The sequence below is a fragment of the Arachis hypogaea genome, chromosome 8 (assembly GCF_003086295.3).
Source record: "Arachis hypogaea cultivar Tifrunner chromosome 8, arahy.Tifrunner.gnm2.J5K5, whole genome shotgun sequence".
In the NCBI taxonomy this organism is placed as follows: Eukaryota; Viridiplantae; Streptophyta; class Magnoliopsida; order Fabales; family Fabaceae; genus Arachis; species Arachis hypogaea.
Genome location: NC_092043.1, coordinates 6,533,516 through 6,552,195, shown reverse-complemented (window position 1 = coordinate 6,552,195; position 18,680 = coordinate 6,533,516). Strand labels below are relative to the sequence as shown.

Genomic DNA, 18,680 nt, shown 5'->3' with positions numbered 1-18,680 from the left:
AAAAAAGTTTATTCCATACTTTTCTGGTTTTTTTTTTTTTTTCCTTCGTTTGGGGAGAGAATTTTTTGGTTTTATGACGGTCTCTTTTAAATCTCTTTGACCAAAGCATATCGTTCATCGTTGGGCGGAGGAGCAAGTTGGAATTAGAAAGAGATTTCCGGTTGGTGCCCTGAATCCTGATTTGTGCAGTGCTCATCTAATCCACTTCCATGGACTTCCGACAACACTACCAACCACACAAACCCCAATCTTTCATGTAATTTTCTTTGCATTCAAATTTTCTAAAACCCCTAACAATAAAGTCCCCTTAATCTGTCTCTTCTTTTTTCGCAGAAATTTCCACACGATCGATTCTGATGCTCAGATGTCGCAACCCAACTCCTACTTTAACCCCACCGATTTGCTCCACAGTCCTCCCTGTATGTCAATTTCTCCATTTAGGTCTTTGGTTTTTGTTTTTTTGTTTTTTTGTTTTTCAATTTTCTCGCTCTCTCTTCTTACTTTCACTACCTGCTAAAGAAAAGGAAGCAACTTTGCATCACCTAGGTTTCAAAGCTTCTATTTTGAACTTTGAATTTTCATTAACATTTTGTTCGGTATGCGGTTTCGTGCTGTTTTTATAGTAATTGTTGCTGGGCTTGCTCCGGCTGATGGCGGTGCCGATTTGCAATGGAGTTACGGTTTGGAGAAGGAGGGAAAAAGGTTAAAGGAACATGATTTTTTGGAGAACAATTCTCAGGTATCCTGTGTTGATTTCATGCAGCTTCGACCGGTTTCCACTGGGTTGGGTTTGTCACTCGACAATACCCGTTTTCCTTCCACCGGAGATTCTGCTTTGTCTTCGCTCGTTGTTGACGATATTGATCGAGAGTTACTTCAGCAGGATGCTGAGTTTGATAGATTTATCCGAGTGCAGGTTAGTTCAGGTATTTTCATGTTTGCTTAGTTAGGGTTTTCTGCTGCTAAATGACAATATGCTATTTTCATTATTATGCAACTTGCAATGATTATTCATGATGGATGTTTTTAGCTCTGTGGTATGAAGATCAAATTATTCGTTCTTGTATGCATCGTTGTTATTAAATTTTCTTTCTTCATGGAATGTGCTTATGTTCAGGGTTAGCATATTTGGCTTTTGAAAATACCTGTTTAATCATTTGTGTTGTCTTTGGTGATTGTAAAGGACAATGTGTATTCCGATAATTAGTTATGATTAGTAAGAATCATTGATGTTGTAAAGCTGGTTTAGCTTGCAAATGTGAGATTCCAGATTTCTCACTCTGGTCCTGGAGAGTCGGATCTGTAATAATGAGATCGAGCTTCTTCATCTTTCCTTTTCTTCATCATTGTGCAATCAATAAACTGCACTTGTTAGTAACTTGCTTCAGAGTTCAAATCACTTATTCCTGTGTTGGATTTCATGCCTTATAACCTATTCTGACAGACATCTATATAAACAAGAAAGCTGTGTGCAGTGTCTAATCTGAGTAACATAACAATAATTCGTTATTTTAATTCTGATAGGGTGAACAAATGCGGCAATCCATTCTACGGAAAGTTCAGGAAACGCAACTTCAGAGTCTATCTATCATTGAAAACGAAGTCCTTCGTAAACTCCATGAAAAAGAATCTGAGGTAGAAACCATCAATAAGAAGAACGTAGAACTTGAAGAGAGAATGGAGCAGTTAAGTGCTGAAGCCGATGTCTGGCAACAACGAGCCAGATATAATGAGAATATGATTTCTGCTTTGAAACTTAAGCTTCAGCAAGTTTATGTCCATAGCAGAGACAGTAAGGAAGGATGTGGTGACAGTGAGGTAGATGATACAGCTTCATGCTTCAACGGCCATTCCATTGATTTTCAACTTCTCTCACAAGAGAAGAACAATATGAAAGAAATGATGACTTGCAAGGCTTGCAGAGTCAATGAAGTCACCATGCTTTTATTACCTTGTAGGCATCTCTGCCTCTGTAAAAATTGCGAGAGTAAGCTCAGTTTTTGTCCTGTGTGTCAATCCTCTAAATTCATTGGCATGGAGGTGTTTATGTAAAAAGATGGTCTTACATGTGAAATCTCTAATTTTATATGAAAATCACATGTTTGCTTGTGTTACTGATATCAAATATTGTGAGGAATGTTCAGCTGTGTAAGAACCTGGTGCTAACCAAATATTTGTTCCCTGGAAATTGTTGCTTAGGTTACTGTATGCATGAAAGAGTTACAGCTGTCTTCAATTTGATTAAAGTTCATCACTCACATGATAGGTTGTCTTTCTATAGCCTTCTAGGTTCTAGCTAGGTGATCGTAGTTTTTTGAACATGTGAGTTCATGTGATTGTTATAAATAAGAACATGTGATGCAATGCGAAAGATATATATATATATTCTTGGGTATCTAGCAAGGCAATCAAGTTCCAAGAGTTCACTTAAACTTGTAGTTGTAGGGTTTTAAATAAGGATAATACTATGCTAAAAAGTATTTTTGAATGAAGAATGAAGAATGAAGATGATTTTTTTTTATATAAGAACAAAGGTTAATAGAAAAAACACGTTTTTTTATAAATTTAGTGAGAATCTTCACTCTTTAATCTTTATACAATTTTTTTTTTCAACAAAATTTTTCTTTAGATAAACACAAATTATAAGTCTCAACTTAAAAGTTCATTTGGTCAAGAATGATGAACAAAGTCGGGTTCTTTTTGCCAGTTATGTATTGTAGTATTTTTTTTTATTTTAGTACACGATACACCATTACTCCTATTTCACTTCTGCCTTCAGTCAAATTCGAATCCGGAAGTGGCTATTTGGGATGCACACGATGTACCACTTCTTTTTTTTTTTTTTGGACAATGACAGATGTACCAGTGAACTAGGTCTTCAACCACATGTGCTGTAGTTAAATGCCTTCCAGTTTTTTTTTTATTTTTTTTTGTGGTATTTGCCTTCCAGTTACCTAGAATACCAACCCGTTGATTTAGCGTCCCTTCAGCCCTTATAGTTGGGTTTCAATTTTGGGCTTCGGCTTTTGAATTGGCCCTTATAGTTGGGTGACATCTTCTTTGGGCTTTGGCTTTTAAACATTTTTCTTTTTGGATTACGGATGACTTCTAGAAGGAAAATTTTAAAAGAACAGACAAAATGAACAGAAAATGTTTAAGTTGAGGGGTGACACATAATAAATATTAAAAACAAAATCATAAGAAATTTCTACTGCAATCACCCATTGCTTGAGGTGCAATAGGCTATTGAAATTTATAGGCCGTCTCTTATGAGATAAGAAGAAAGAGCGTTCTCATACAAATAAAATAGCATGCTTCATTGTTGTAAGATGACATTTCATAACTTAGTTTGTGTATTTTTAACACAATGTATTCACAAAAAAATTGTATTTCATTTTTATCTTTCAACCAAACACACCTGGAAGAATTATTGGTCAACAGCTTCATCATTAAGGTTAAGTGGTTAACTGACCATTACTGAGATATGGTGAATCGACTATCATGACTGTTGGAAGAAGATTTTTTAAAAGGGTAGTGTTAGGGAGCCAATGGCCTAAGTGTACAATGTGTACAATGGGCTAAACCTTTGGTCCATGAATAAAATGAACATTACCCACACTATTCAGAATAACCACACTATTCAGAATAACCAAACATCTCTTGTCATAAAATCACTCATCCTAAAAACCTAAGTTAATTTTGGAATTCACCAAGAATCGAACTCTTGACCTTTCGGATTTAGAACTCTAATACCATGTCATGAACCCACTCCTCCCAAAAGCGTAACCTGACAGGACAATGTAACACTAATGATCATATCTCTAATACTTCCTAAACCTCCATTGTACACATTATACGCTTAGACCATTGGCTCCCTATACTTTTCCTTTTTAAAAAGAGCATATTGCCAAATGGGTAAAGTAATAAAGTTAAGAATTAAATTAATTATCATTGTATTTATAATTTTTATTATGTCTAAGTTATGTTATTTTAATTCAATAGTAATTAGATTCTTATTTTTTACTCTATCAATTTTTTCATCTTAAAAGAGCTTGATCTTGTATCCGTGATTGGTTAAGGAATTATTATTCTTATTTTGAGGCCAATGTCTTTGTTAGTAGTATTTATTAAAAGAAAAAAGTTTAAAACTAGTTGTTAATAATAGCCTTAACAAGTATCCTAATTAAATTCTTAATATTAATATAGCAAAAAATATTTTAATGAAAATAGAAAACAAATCAGTCTAAAATTATTTTATTTTGTATTTTTTAATTACTGCAAAAATAATTAAATAATATTAGAATTTAAATATATAATTGTAAATATTATAATGTGATTATAAATATTAAATTAAATAAAATATATTTGAAAGCTATAATGTATGGACACTAACACTGACACGGAACACGACACGATACGGGACACGTCGATATACGAATTTTAAAATGTTATAAAACACAGGGACACACATACATATAAAATATAAAATATTTTTTAGATAAATCGTAATAATATTTTGATATTTTATTGATATTAAAATATAAACTAATTTTTTAATTATTTTTAATAACTTATTTTAATTATATTAAGTATTTAAAATATTTTTGTTTTAATAAATAATAATATATATTATATCTAAATTTATTTCAATAATATATATTAAGAATAAGATTCGACATACCGACACGTAATGGTATTTAATTATGTTCAAGCGTGTTTGAAATTTTTTTTTTTTTATTAAGACAAAATTAGACAAACACACATATCAAACGAATATGGGCGAATGTCGCCTCCAATACGAATACGGCATTTCAACTAAATGTCCATGCTTCATAGGTTGGAAGCAACATATATAAATCAAGTTTCATCGAAATAATTGAAGGTTGTTTAATCTAATGATGACCTTAATGCCTTAGATATGTGTTGAACACTGAATGTTCGGTCTAATTAGTTAGATTGAAACGTGGTAGGGAACAACATATCACTATATCTTTCCAATCTTCCTTTACAAACAATTTTCAAGAACACATTTATTAACGTGTTCAGGGATCTCAAACCTTTTAACATGAAAGTAAGAGAAGTAATTTTTTTTAGGGTTCCTGCAGGTTTATACTTAATATACTGATATAAAACTAGCTCAAACTTTTCCCACTATTTAATATAGTGGTCAAATACTCGAACGAAAAGCATAGGATTATTTTGGCTTTTATTTATTTTTAATACTTTATACTTGTGATGTAAGTTTTTTTTTTCCCCCATAAGAAAGGACGAAATATTAAGAGAAGACTGCTTTTCTATTTTTACCATTTTTCTTTCTTTGAAGTAGGTGGAGAAGATTGATGAACTTTTTTCTAATCATGCCTTAGAAAGTGATGACAAATAGGAGAGTGAATATGCGTCGGCCATGATTATAACTAAAACTATGTATCTATCTATCTTGCAATCCATTATTGTTATAATTATAAGAATAATGATTCCTCCCACCACTTCCTCCACTTCCACCACCCTCTCAGCTCTTAGTCCTGTCGTACTCATGCCCCTTTCCTTTCTTTTTTCTACCTCTCTTCTTTCTCTCTTTAGAGTAAAGTAGTCACCTTCATTATACTTAGATGGTAGCTAGACAGAGATATTAGTGTATAACTGTGTATACATATAGTATATGTACATAACAATTTAATGGAATGTATAATTTTTTGTATATTTTTCTTTGAAAATGTTAGAGGGTCGGTATTTTTTATAATATTAGTCAACACTTAACTTTGATCTAATGTTATGTTTTTGTATTATTAAGATTTAGAATTTAAAATTTAATATTTAAATTTATAATTTAGAGCTTAGTTAATATCATATATGTTTGTTGCAATATTATATATTAAAATATGTTTGTTGACTAAAAATTATTGACTTAAAATGATAAATTTGTTAATGATTTAGCATTATTTTTTGTATTTGTACGGTGATTTTTAGCTAACTTTTTTTATAAATAAGGGGTTAGTTGTCTTTTATGACTTCTTCAATAATTATTAGATAAATTTAACTATATTATTATAATTAGCACTAATTATTTATTTAACCTGAGTTTTATTAAAAACCAAATTATTTAACTATAATAAAAAAATTTCTATAAATTACAAATGTTTTATTAATTTTCAATTTTTAATTTTTTTTTTCCAAACCATCCAATTCATTATTCAGTTCTAACTAAGAAATTAAAAAAAAAACTAAAAAAAAAGTGTCGGTCAAAGAACTTAAATGATTCATATCTCTTGCTTGCTTTCCCATGGTAGAACATATGTCAAAGGTAAACAACATCATGATCGCACTTAGGATAATATGTGCTAGAACTACTTCAACATGATTCCTTAGCTTGTGCCAAACAAATTAAAAGAACAATACCAAAAATTCAAATTCATAACTATTAATGAGTATGCATACAATACAACAACATGCTACTCCTGTACCTCAAAGGCGAGATCGAATAACCGGTAAAGTGAGTGCTGTGATTTGATTTATGTTTTGTTTTCATCTATTGATTTTTTTTTCTAGAACTGACTAATAAATTAAGTAGTTTAATAAAAAGTTAAGAATTATAAACTGAGACTTATTTAAACTTTTTTATACTTTATAAAAATAGTTTTACTATAATGATGAATTTAGTTTTTAAAACTTAAGTTAAAGAGATATGATTAGTATTACTCATGATAATATAATTGAATTTTTTCAATAACTATTTAACATGTTAGAAAAAATAACTCATTTTTTTATCTATAAGAGAGTTGGCTAAAAATTATTAATTTTTTATTATTAGTATTAAAATGACGGTGATCAAATGAGAAAAAATAAAAAATTTAAAAGATATTATTTATATACTAAAATTAATTTTATAAATATATGTTTAAATATACGTATTATTTAATTTATTTTTAATATATATTTTATATTTTAATATATATTTATATTAATGATTAATTTTAGTATAAGAGGTGATGTGGTCTAAAAAATTTACATGGTGCAAATATCTTTTTATCGTGAATATAGTGTTATAAGTTGAGTTCAATCATGGAAGGTCTTATCCTTATTCCCCATAAAGCTGTTTTTAAACTTTCTTTTTTTTTTCTTTCTCTTTGTGGGGTCAGAGGCCAGCCTTCTCTCTAGGCCTGCTTCCTTCCACTTTGTATCACCATTTTTCTTTTTTTTTTGGTGTCTACTTTGTATCACCATATGCTTCCTTTTTCTTTTATTCATAATATTTACACACTTTACTGAATTTCATTTTAGGACTCCAGTATCTCTCTCTCTCTTTCTCACTGTTTTTCTTTCTTTCTTTTTTTTTTCAGTCAAAGTTATTCCCTCTTTAAGCTGAACAATGTAGATAGTTATGGCCTGAGTTTGTGCTTTTGAGGGATATATATATATTGCATTGCTCTGATCCAAAGCTTCTTCCCCGCACGTAAATGGAACATTTGTTTCTTTTGTGCTGATGTAAAACCCAATATTCCTCACTGTTTCACTTTGGGAGGTGAGAGTGGCTTTATTGGTACATTATTGACCATTATAATATATATGCTACCTGGAGTATATAATACTATACACACACATATGTCCCTGTCCTTGTCCTTAATTTTTCTTCTTCTTGTGTCCTTATTAATTTGAGAATGCATAATGAATGAGTACTAATTTTTATTTTACTTTGTATCAGTGAGTTAGGTGCAACAATAATGAGGATAATTAAATAGTCACTTTTTTCTAAGTTAAAATCATAATAGTAAGGAGAAGAAAGAGCGTTTTATGTTTATTATATAATTGTGTGATTTGAATGTTGAAGTAGAAGGTGGTTGTAAGTAGTAAGTAGAGTAATGAATAGTCATCACAATTCACAGTACAACCATGCATGATGGAAGTGGAGTAGGGTGGTGATGTTGGAAACTAGGACGACGTACGCTTTGTCTTACACATAGAGGGTTACGTTGTACTATACGCACGCATATCTTGTTTTTCTTTATCCTCATATATATCTACAAAGTTTGGTGCCTTACCCTTTAATTAATTTACTTTTTTGGGTGCGTGGGGCGTGAAAACACCCTTCACTATTCTTTTGTAAATAAAGCCAACTCCAAAGAAGCTCCGGGCCATAATAACATGTTGGTTCCACTTTTGGCAACAGTACTATTATTCAATTATGCATTACACACATAAAAACACTCCCTCAACCATTTTCAAAACTATTTAATTTAATTTCTAAGAGATCTACGGTTTTCTATCTTAATGGGAGTTATGCCTTTTTTTTTAACCAAAACTATAAGGACGGTTATTGATTACCTAAAAAAAGCACACTGGAATAGGCCTTCTATTTTGGCTATCTTAATATAGGTAATATAAAATTCTGCTGGTTTAAAAAAATTTCAGTTTGATTAGAGGTAATAATTAAACTAATTAATTTTCTTCATGCATTTGTATGCGTTACTATAATTAGAGGAGCAAGTAAATATCAAAAGAGTGATAGCGTTTGATGCAAAACGTTCATTTCCTTCAGTAATTGATCGAAGGAGACCCGCATAGCAAAAAGAACTTTATATCAGACATGATTAATCAGTCATGCAAAAGGGATCTTTCTTGTTTAGTGGAAAATTAGGTGGCAATTATATAATTTTTTCTATATTATATATGTGGAAAAATAAAAGAGAAAAAAATAATTGCATACGCATATATATAGCAAGAAAAATTAATAAATAGGATGAGAATTACAAGATTCGGGAAAGTGTAGTATCTAGTGTTCGAATCTATCAAACAAGGCAAATGATTTTATAATGACAAGACAATAATAATAAAACGGGATCAATTTGCGATTCAGTTATGTTATGGTATTTGATTCTTTGGCGAAAATCGATGTGTTATTCCTTATTTTGATAAACATGCAATAGTAGTAGTGATGAATACATTATTGATAGTGGCATCAGAAAAAAATGCGACTTTAAGGAAAATGCATGCTACATTACTATTCCTCTTTACAAAGTTATGGACGTGAGAGAGGTGGTGGTGGTGGGTCTTTACAACTCTCTATATGCATGAAATGATGGCATTGGTGGACCCAAAAATAATAATAATAATAATAATAATAATAATGAATTGAAGAAGGAGCAATAACCAATTCATCATGTCACAAAATCCCTTGGATTGAGGAGGATGTGGCAGATAGATAATCAGAATTGAAACAGCCTTCAAAACTAACTGTACTGTGGAATATGGAATGTATAGGTGGAATTAACCATTCCCACACTTTTTTTCTTTTCTTTTTCTCTTGTTGCTTAGTATAATCAACCTTTATTTTTTGTTTTTTTCCTCTTTAAACATTAATTCATATCATCCACAGTATAAAAAGAAGAGAAGGAGAAGAAGAAGAAAAAGAATATAATGTATGTGATGTACATGTGATCCAACAGACTTTATGTTCCCCATTACCTTCAGTTATTATCTTTAATTTCTTCTTCTTCTTCTTCATTACTATTGTTCCTTTAGCCTTCCATTAAATCCACAAAGCAATTATATTCCTTCGATCTCTGTCTTTTTTGACATTCATTCGGTGAATCTCTGGACTTTTTGGTTAATCATATTTAGGTCAAGCAAGCTAGCTACATTTAAATCTTAACATAATTCGGGTCCCACTATTCGACATGCGAGGTCGGCCATGCATGCATGCATGCATAATGTGCTTTATCATGGTTCCATGCATCAAATTAAAAGTTTGTTAGACACATATTGAAGTTATTATTATAGCCCCAACATCACATCAAATCAATGGATAATCATCTAACCACTTTTCTTTTAAGTTATAAATTAATTACTCTATTCATGTGTGTGATGGGTTTGGTTGTTGTAGGTCATGAATATACACTCGTTCTATTCTTATTCTGTGGTACGAGGCAAAACCGAATCTCATCTCATATATATATACCAATATATTTCTTTTTACATCTTTTACTATTGGTATTAAAAATAATCGATAAAAGTGAGAAAAAAAATAAAAATTTTGTTACTTATAATATAAAAAAATATACAAAATTTAATCATATTACATGTACATTAAATTAACAACTAAATTAATTATTCGTGTAAAGTATACATTAAAAATAAGTTAAACAACATATACATACATAAATATATAATAATTAATTTAGTGGTTAATTTTTTGTATACATATTTTTTTTTTTACAAAATATATATACAAAAGTAATACAATAAATCTTATTTTTCACCATAAAAATATATGAAAGGATCTTTTTATTTACCTATATTTTCTGGTCCTTCACGTAGAAGTCCTATGTATGACTTTTAAGAACGATATATAGAAAGAAAGAAAGAAAGGGAAAGAAAAAGAGGGAGAAAAGGAAAAGAAAGGGTGAAAAGTAGAGGAGAAAAGACCTCTCTTGTTGTTCTCCCCTTTTAATGCAACTCTAAAGTGTTGATTTAAAATGGGGTTTCTTTTTTATTTTATTGATGATGAAGAGAATGAACTATAGCAAATATGCCATGCATGTCTAATAATACTACATAGATTATGGAGATAATAATTTATATTCTTCCAGGAACATGCTTTACGACGTCTTTTTTCAGGACAAATTAACTTTTGCATGGATAACAACTTCCTCCTTGTAAATACTCTTTATTCTATCTCCTTTATATAACCTTTGCTTTTTGCTTCAAAATTTATCTAATACATACGCATTTCTCTGTTACTTTTATATTTTACTTATCAAAATGCGATCTAACAAACTAGCTGAATCGGTATCATTTTAGCTAGGATGTATTTGGTCTATAGTTTTAAATAAGATGGATGAGCATTGTGCCATTATTAACGGTAGAAAATTTATAGAAAAACATGACTCTATTTAGCTTCTAAATTAAAGGAGATAGAATTTATTGCGAAATCTGATATTGGTTTAGTAAAATGTCAGGAATATAATAATTTAAAAATATGTTATAAATTTAATATTTATAATTTCACGCACGTAATATTTATAATTATATATTTATTATTGTATCTAATATTATTTAATTATTTTAATAATAATTAAAAAATAAAATAAATAATAATTAATTAAAAATATAAAATAAAATAATTTTAGATTATTTTATGTTAATTTTCTATTTTTTGTTTAAAAAATAAAAAAATTCGAATACACGACCTTTTAGACGAATATATAAAAATTATGTCATTTGAGGTGATAACTATTTTTTTATATTAAATATATATATAGTATATACTATCAAGGAAGCCCTACTAGGAATGGAAAATTTATTATATGCCTACAGGAAAATTCATTATGAAATTAAAGAACTTTATGAAGTGGTGTGATCTAGAAGGGACGAGATATGCCAATGATGGAGCGCGAACACACGAGAAGCGAGCAACAAGTCTTAACATATATGAGATACTCTGCTATGTTTATATGTAAATTCAATTCAATTCATGTGCCTCTCTCTCTCTCTCTCTCTATATATATATATATATATGAAAAATGACAAACGGGCATCTTGTCTTGTACATTATTATCTGAATGTAAATTCCTCGTGGGACTCATATTTCTATTTCATGGTCCCTCGTGACCCTCCAATTTAATAAGCAATGTATATAGTAACGCTGAATGCAAATAGGATCCTTTTAATTTGAATTGAGATTGTTTGGCCCTATAGTATATATAGTGTATGTACTAGCACCTCCATCTGTGTATACCTACCTACCTGTCATCTGTATATTTTTATTTTTAAATTAAATAAATGGTGTGTTACGTTTTAATTTTCTGGAAACCCAAGACGGGTTCTGTGTAACAGACAAGAGAGTTCAAAAAGAGACAGAAGAAGAAACGACTTTTTTAATTATTTAAATAAAAAATCATTAATTTTGAATTGCGTAAACAAATTATATTTATGTATGTCTTTGTATATATTACTATACTAGTACAGACTTGTTTTACAGATACAAACTACAAAATTAAGAAAAAAAAATCATATTTTGTAAGCTGTCACAAGCAAAATAAGTAACAAGTCAGTAATATATATTATAAAACATCATTCTAATATAATTATGTTAGAATGATTACAATAATTATAATATTTTAAAAAATATTATTAAAATTAATTTTTTTATTAAATAATATTTTAAAAAAATATTACTAAAATATAAAAATATAATTTTAATTTTAATAATATTTATAAAATTATTATAATATTAGGAGATCATTTTGATAAAGATACTAAAAATGTCTTTTTTTTTAAATATTTATATGTGTCATGGTATTATTGGACATCTTTATTAAATCGGTTAATAATTTATCTTTTAATAAACCAGAACAAAATCGATTTATTATAGCAACAATAATAAATCCAATTGTTCGCATTATAATTATTAGACCTAATTTGATTCGATCGATTTACACAATTTAAACCGAATCATGTTTAAATTTTTTGATAAAAAAATAAATATATCCCTAATTTTTATTTAAAAAAACAAAATATAAATCATAATCCAATGGGTTATATAAATTAGTTGATTCGACCGAATCTGATAACAATTGAGTTTATTATTATTGTTATAAAAAAATCAATTTTATTTTAATTTATTAAAAAATTCAAAAATAACTAATTCATTAATACGTCCAATAATAATGTGACATATAAATATCTTTATAAAAATACATTTTATGCATCTTTATAAGACCATTCTTCATAATATAATCATACTAAAATTTTCCACAAACATGTCATTAGCATATCTTAATTAAGACCCTACATATAATGGTTATTATTATGAACGTAACGTTAGTGTGTAATAATTATTTATTGAATGGTTTTATCCGTATTGGGTGTTTTTAAGTTGTCTCTCCTTGAAATTCCCATGGGCGTGGTGTCCAATAATAAGAAATATGATATGATTTTTATTTGAAAGGTAGCGGCGGTGGTCATGTGATAGGAGAGGTGGGGTTGGGTTTCACTTTCACTGCGTTTGTTTTAGAAATTAGAATAGAATCTTCTTGCCTCTACTTCAACGTGTATGTATGAGAGTAGAGATATCTATATATTATTGAGGATTTGAGTTTCATTTAATTTTTTTGTTGGGTGAATTTGGGTATTGATGGGTTTTGTGGTGGGCTCGCTAGGATCTGTCTCAGTTGCTGACAACTTGTAATGGCAAAATCACCCTCTCCTTTCTAGATTTCCTCCCTTACTCTCAGGGGTCCCCTCTTTGTTTCATCATTTTTTTTATCCATACATAATTCTTATTAATCATAATCATCTTCTCAAGAATTGTTAATGTTGGATTATTCAGCAAATTGATTTCGTCTTTCTCATACTATATGCTACCGTAAAAAGAAACAATGGAAGGGTCCCACACTATAGCTATACCCATCCCCGTAATTAGATTGGTCCATTATCTAACTTGGCTTTCATGGTTTATCATATACTTGTTATAATCAAATTACATTACATTATTGAGTCTAAATTCTGTTATGGTCAAGAGTAAGACAAGGCCCTTAATCAACCGAACATATATAATTCTACATCCATATAATTTTTTTAATTAAGTCAAACTAAGTTATTTTTATTTTATACGTTGGTCATTTTTTAATGTAAAGTTTTTTTTTTTGTAAAATTTCTCTTTCTTAATATAACAATTTTTTTTGTTTTTCTTTCTCAACATAAAATTTTTCGTTATTTTTCTCTGCTCTAATTTTTTTGATTTTTTCTTTGTGTTCTTATTTTTTTAATGTAAAACTTTATTTTTTTCTTATTTTTAAATTTTGATTTGCATTGTATTTATATTCTTCGTTTTTAGATTTCAGATTTTATATTTCTTCTTTGTTTTCAGATTTTAATAGTATATCAAAACAATAATGAATTATTCAAGTTCAAATCAGTTGAATGAGAGCGATTTAAATAATTATTTTAAATCGAATTAAGTAAACGATATTTAGATGATTCAATTTTGAATTTAATGGAATAGAATGCAATCACTAAATTCAGTTGTTTATGAACACTATTTTTGGTTCATTTTATATTATATAATGATTTTATTTTGATAATATTTTTGGTTCATTTGAGATGCAAGTGTTTCTAAATTTGAATTTATATAATGGACAAATTTACGATTCATTTGGTTTTATACAGTGGTTTCGTTTTGATAATATTTTCGGTTCATTCTTCAACGATTTTGAATGCAATGGAATGCAATTGAATAAAGTAATAATTAATAGAATTTGGATAGAATGCTGGAGTTTCTGAATTTACAGAAGGAAGTTCTTCTTCTTCTCCCCTGATACTGTATCTTTTTCTTTTTCTTTTTCGTTATCTTTCTCTTTCAATATCATCATTTTCAACAATTTAAATTAAATGGAATGGAATAAAATTTAATGCAATTGAATAAAGTGATAATGAATAATTTTATCCTTCTTTGCTGAAAAAGACATAATCATCAATAAAAGTAAATCGAATTTATTTTTGGACCCAAATGACCTCAATTAAACTAAGAAATGAACCGAAATTATTTAAAGAATAAAAAATTTGATCAATATTTATCAACAACATTAAGTGAACCTCATTTAACACACAGATGAATCAAAATTAGTTCAGATTTAAACAAGCAGTTGAAAAAACTAAATCATCAACAAAAATACATCGAATTCATTTTTGGATCCAAATGAATATCAATTAAACTAAGAAAATGAACCAAAATTATTTAAGGAATAAAAAATTTGGTCAATACTCATCATCAGTATCAAGTAAACCTCAATTAATATACAAAATCGAAATTAGTTCAGATTTAAATAAGTAGTAAAAAGACTCAATCATCAACAAAAACACATTGAATTTATTTCGGGATCCAAATGAAACGAAATTATTTAACGATGACACCAGAGAAAATCAGAACTAATAAAGATGTTAGTAAAATGTTGGTGTTGTTGGTGATGATGATAACGAAATAGGAAAAGAAGAAGAAGAAGAACAGTTTTTCAAATTAGAGCGCGAAAAATAACGTTTGTTTGGGAATTTCAAGCGTATGTACACGCTCTTTTAATAAGAGTGATTTTTGTTGGTGTTGGGTTATTGGATTAGATTTGGATAGCAATAAAGCTTGGATGTGTAGTATATCTGATAATTCTTGAACAAGCTTGTATAAGGATAAATTATATTTTTTATTTTTAAAGTTTATTAAAATTTTTTTAAAAATATTTTTAAATTTTATTTTATTTTAATTTTATCTTAAATTTTTTTATTTATTTATATTAAATATATTTTTGACAACTAATTTAAAAAAAAATCAAAAGAAATTTGATAAGAATAACTTAATATAAATAAACTAGATATATGTCTTATTGCTGAATTAATTCTAAAATTTTTAAAAAAATTAGTTATCAGATATATATTTGATAAAAATTAAAATTTTTTAAATAAAATTAAAATAAAATAAAAATTAAAAATATTTTTAATAAATTTTTAAAAGTATATACTTTATTAAGTTCGAATAGTACGGGACACATAACACATTGACCGTTTATGCTTAATAACAACAAACAAAGATGCCGAAAGGAAAATTGAACCTGCTATCTATTACTCTATATAATATATATGGAGAATGATAAGTAAATAATGATTATCTTAAATAATATAAACAACTATTAATTATATTACACTATAATTTAATGTTATTAATTATATTACACTATAATTCACATTATTCAAATATAATTTAAAAATATTGTTGATTACCTGTACTTTTTCAATATATATATATATATATGTCCGTGAATTTCATTATTAACTATTTCAATTCCCATAAATATGCATGTAACATGAAGAAGCTAAGAGAATAGGTGGCTACTCCAATGAAGATTTTATGATTGTCATCATATGAAGATATTTCATTTTGACCATTAGATGATAGATTGTAGGGTTTGATTTTATTTAAAGTAAAAGTGTTATCTTTATTTAAAGTGTTGCTAAACAAATAAGTTACACTTTTTAAACAAAGATCATCATAAAAAGATGTTTTTGGCATCTTCATAGGAGTAGTTGCCAAGAGAATAAGGTGGTGGTAATAAATAAGTTGGTATATGTAATACTGAGGGAGAAAAAAACAAAACAAGTATCACGAGACTAGTAATACTCGCATACAGATACAGATGGATGATGCATGAAAATTTAAAAAATAAAATAAAAAAAGGACTATTAGTACTGTCTCCATGTCAGGCGCTGCTGTTGCTGCAATGGGTGCAGTGGTAGAAGAGTACAGCGAAAGCGGGTCAGAGAGGGGTGCGTATTAGTATTATATTCAAGGTAACTGCGAATAAGAGAAAAGGTTGTGAAGCACATATTCGGCAGCAGAGGCAGAACAAAATAGAAGAAGAAGAAGAAGAAGAAGAAGAAGCAAAAAGAAAAAAAGAAAAAAGATATTGATTAATGCAAGATAGAGCAGCATGATTGTTAGAACTTACTCGCTAGCTAGACAGATACCATCCATCCATCTATCTATCTATCCATAGTTATGAGTTTCGTCCCTTTCTTGCTTCATCAATTGTCACACTATAATTATAGTACAAGACTAGACTACTGAACTAGATCACATAACATAGCTGCTTTTCTAGGGTGCAATGCAATGCAAAACAAACTAGAATCCCTCTCTCTATTTCTCATTTCATTATCGGGACTTGAAACTGATGATGCTCGCGTTAACTTAATTGCTACTTCCCTCCTCTTTTTCTGCTCCCATATATCCTACCTTGGCTTATTTAATTTTCACCTTACTTAACTCAAAATTAATTATGACTTGTATGTTTAGCTAGACCCGGAAAGTAGTATTTTTGTTACAAATTCATGTGGAGTCCAGTTTTATATTCTTAACCGTAACAAATAATAAGTGTGTTATTAGTGGCTGGTTGATTCAGCAGTGTTACTTTTTCCATATTGATGCAAAACTATGACCCCACCCTGGATCCTAATACCCGAATTTAATTCCCATTATTACTGGTACATATAATATATAGCATATATCAGTATATCTTTGTTATCTTACAACTGCTTATACTTTATAGTTAATTGATGCAGCTTCTTTAGTAAGCTACATTTGAGTGTTGAGTAGAACCTTTTCTAGATATTGTTATGTAAAAATATTCACATTGAATATGAGAAAAGCAAAGAAAATTGTAAAGTGAGAAATAATTACTAGCTGGGTGGGGAACCGGGACAGATTAGCTTTGTTTTTCCAATAATGAGAATCATGAACACTATCAAAATAATCAGTTTTGGTATCTATCCGAAATAATTAGTCATCATTTTGCCATTTATGTTTTGCTTTGGCCCTCTCTATCTGCTTCTGCGTCCCTACTACATACTCTTTTACTTTCACTTATTATCACAAAACCAATGCGCTTCTTCTTTTAATTATTTGGATCCTCTCACTCTCCACTACTTATTGCACTCTATGGTTTTCAAGCAACTTTCTTCAGTCTTTTACCTCCTCTTTTCTTTCAAATTATGAAACCTGGCCTGTAGCTTAGTATACGATAAAAAAAAGTTGAAAACTCAAAAGGGTAGCTCTATAGAGACCTAAATAGGTTTTTTTTTGTGTTATTTATTCGTATATTATATGGTAGCGACTAGCGAGTAAAAGCTAAGGTACTAGCGGGTCAAAGAAGAGAGCATACGTCTGTAGCTAGAACACATGATGTTGGTTATTCAAGTTTGAAAATGTTATTTTTTATGATTGATGATGAATAAGATTAAAAAAGAAAGAAGGGAGAAGAAGAAGATATAGAAGAAAAGAGAAGCAACAGAAGGAAGTAGTGTCGTAACTCAGAACAGTCTTTAATTAATTCCCATCACGTTGTTCGATGTATCCTTTGCCTGCTAGCTAGACGAGATGAGATGAGATGAGATTAGATTGTAGCAATAGAAATATGTTTTTTCTGATAGGGATTCGAAACTAGAGACTGTGTTTGGTTGGTGGCATTAAACAACAAAAGGAAAGCTACAAAGTGAAAAAGAGGACACTCGTTTGACGTGAAGTGATGAAACAAAACAAAACAAACCCCTCCTTCCCCTGGTTACTTGATTCCAATAATTTATTCCCGTAACAAAGATATATAACGTGTCAATATCATTTTTGTTTCAGAATTATCCGTTCTCTCCAGAGATTTTTATCTTCAGCATTGGAATTGGATACGAGAACCGGGTCGAACCGCCGAATTAATTAAAAATCGATTATTAAATTGATCCCATTTAAAATAAAATCTTATAAGTGAATTAGTCAAAAAATTAGAATAATTGGTCAAACCATATTTTAACTAATTAAATCAATTTAATTTTTTAACAGTTAATTAATTTAAATTAATGAAGTATAAAAAACATACTTTTTAAAAAATATATATATTTTATACATAAATATAATTTTTTATAATGTCTAATTGAATATAGCTTACATGTTCACTTTTGTATAATAATGCAATAGTTAGATGAATATATTACGGAGCGTTACACTAAAATAATGGTAGTAAAACGAACTTTATGGTCTGAAACATAAGAAATGGAATGATTGGGGGGAAAATGATTAGAGTAAAAAAGAGTGAAAAGAAGGTAAGTGTTAGTGTTTGACTGATTACTACTAATAGCAATGGAATAAAGGAGTCGAT

General features: G+C 28.9%; 1 protein-coding gene across 1 annotated transcript; it reads left to right on the top strand.

The window, feature by feature from the left end:
* Nucleotides 1–2,188, top strand: LOC112705858 (probable BOI-related E3 ubiquitin-protein ligase 2). The gene is made up of 4 exons (XM_025756838.3): nt 1–256; nt 334–419; nt 624–916; nt 1,525–2,188. Exons 1-4 carry the CDS (start codon nt 210–212, stop codon nt 2,050–2,052), a joined length of 954 nt encoding a protein of 317 aa, XP_025612623.1. The 5' UTR covers nt 1–209; the 3' UTR covers nt 2,053–2,188.
* The last annotated feature ends 16,492 nt before the right edge of the window (nt 2,189–18,680 follow it).

What these genes read in the sequence shown, in the direction of transcription:
- LOC112705858 (XM_025756838.3), top strand. Translation starts at nt 210, where the DNA reads ATGGACTTCCGACAACACTACCAACCACACAAACCCCAATCTTTCAT. An exon ending in TTTGCTCCACAGTCCTCCCT is followed by an intron (nt 420 to 623) that starts GTATGTCAATTT and finishes CTGTTTTTATAG; the next exon opens with TAATTGTTGCTGGGCTTGCT. An exon ending in ATAGATTTATCCGAGTGCAG is followed by an intron (nt 917 to 1,524) that starts GTTAGTTCAGGT and finishes TAATTCTGATAG; the next exon opens with GGTGAACAAATGCGGCAATC.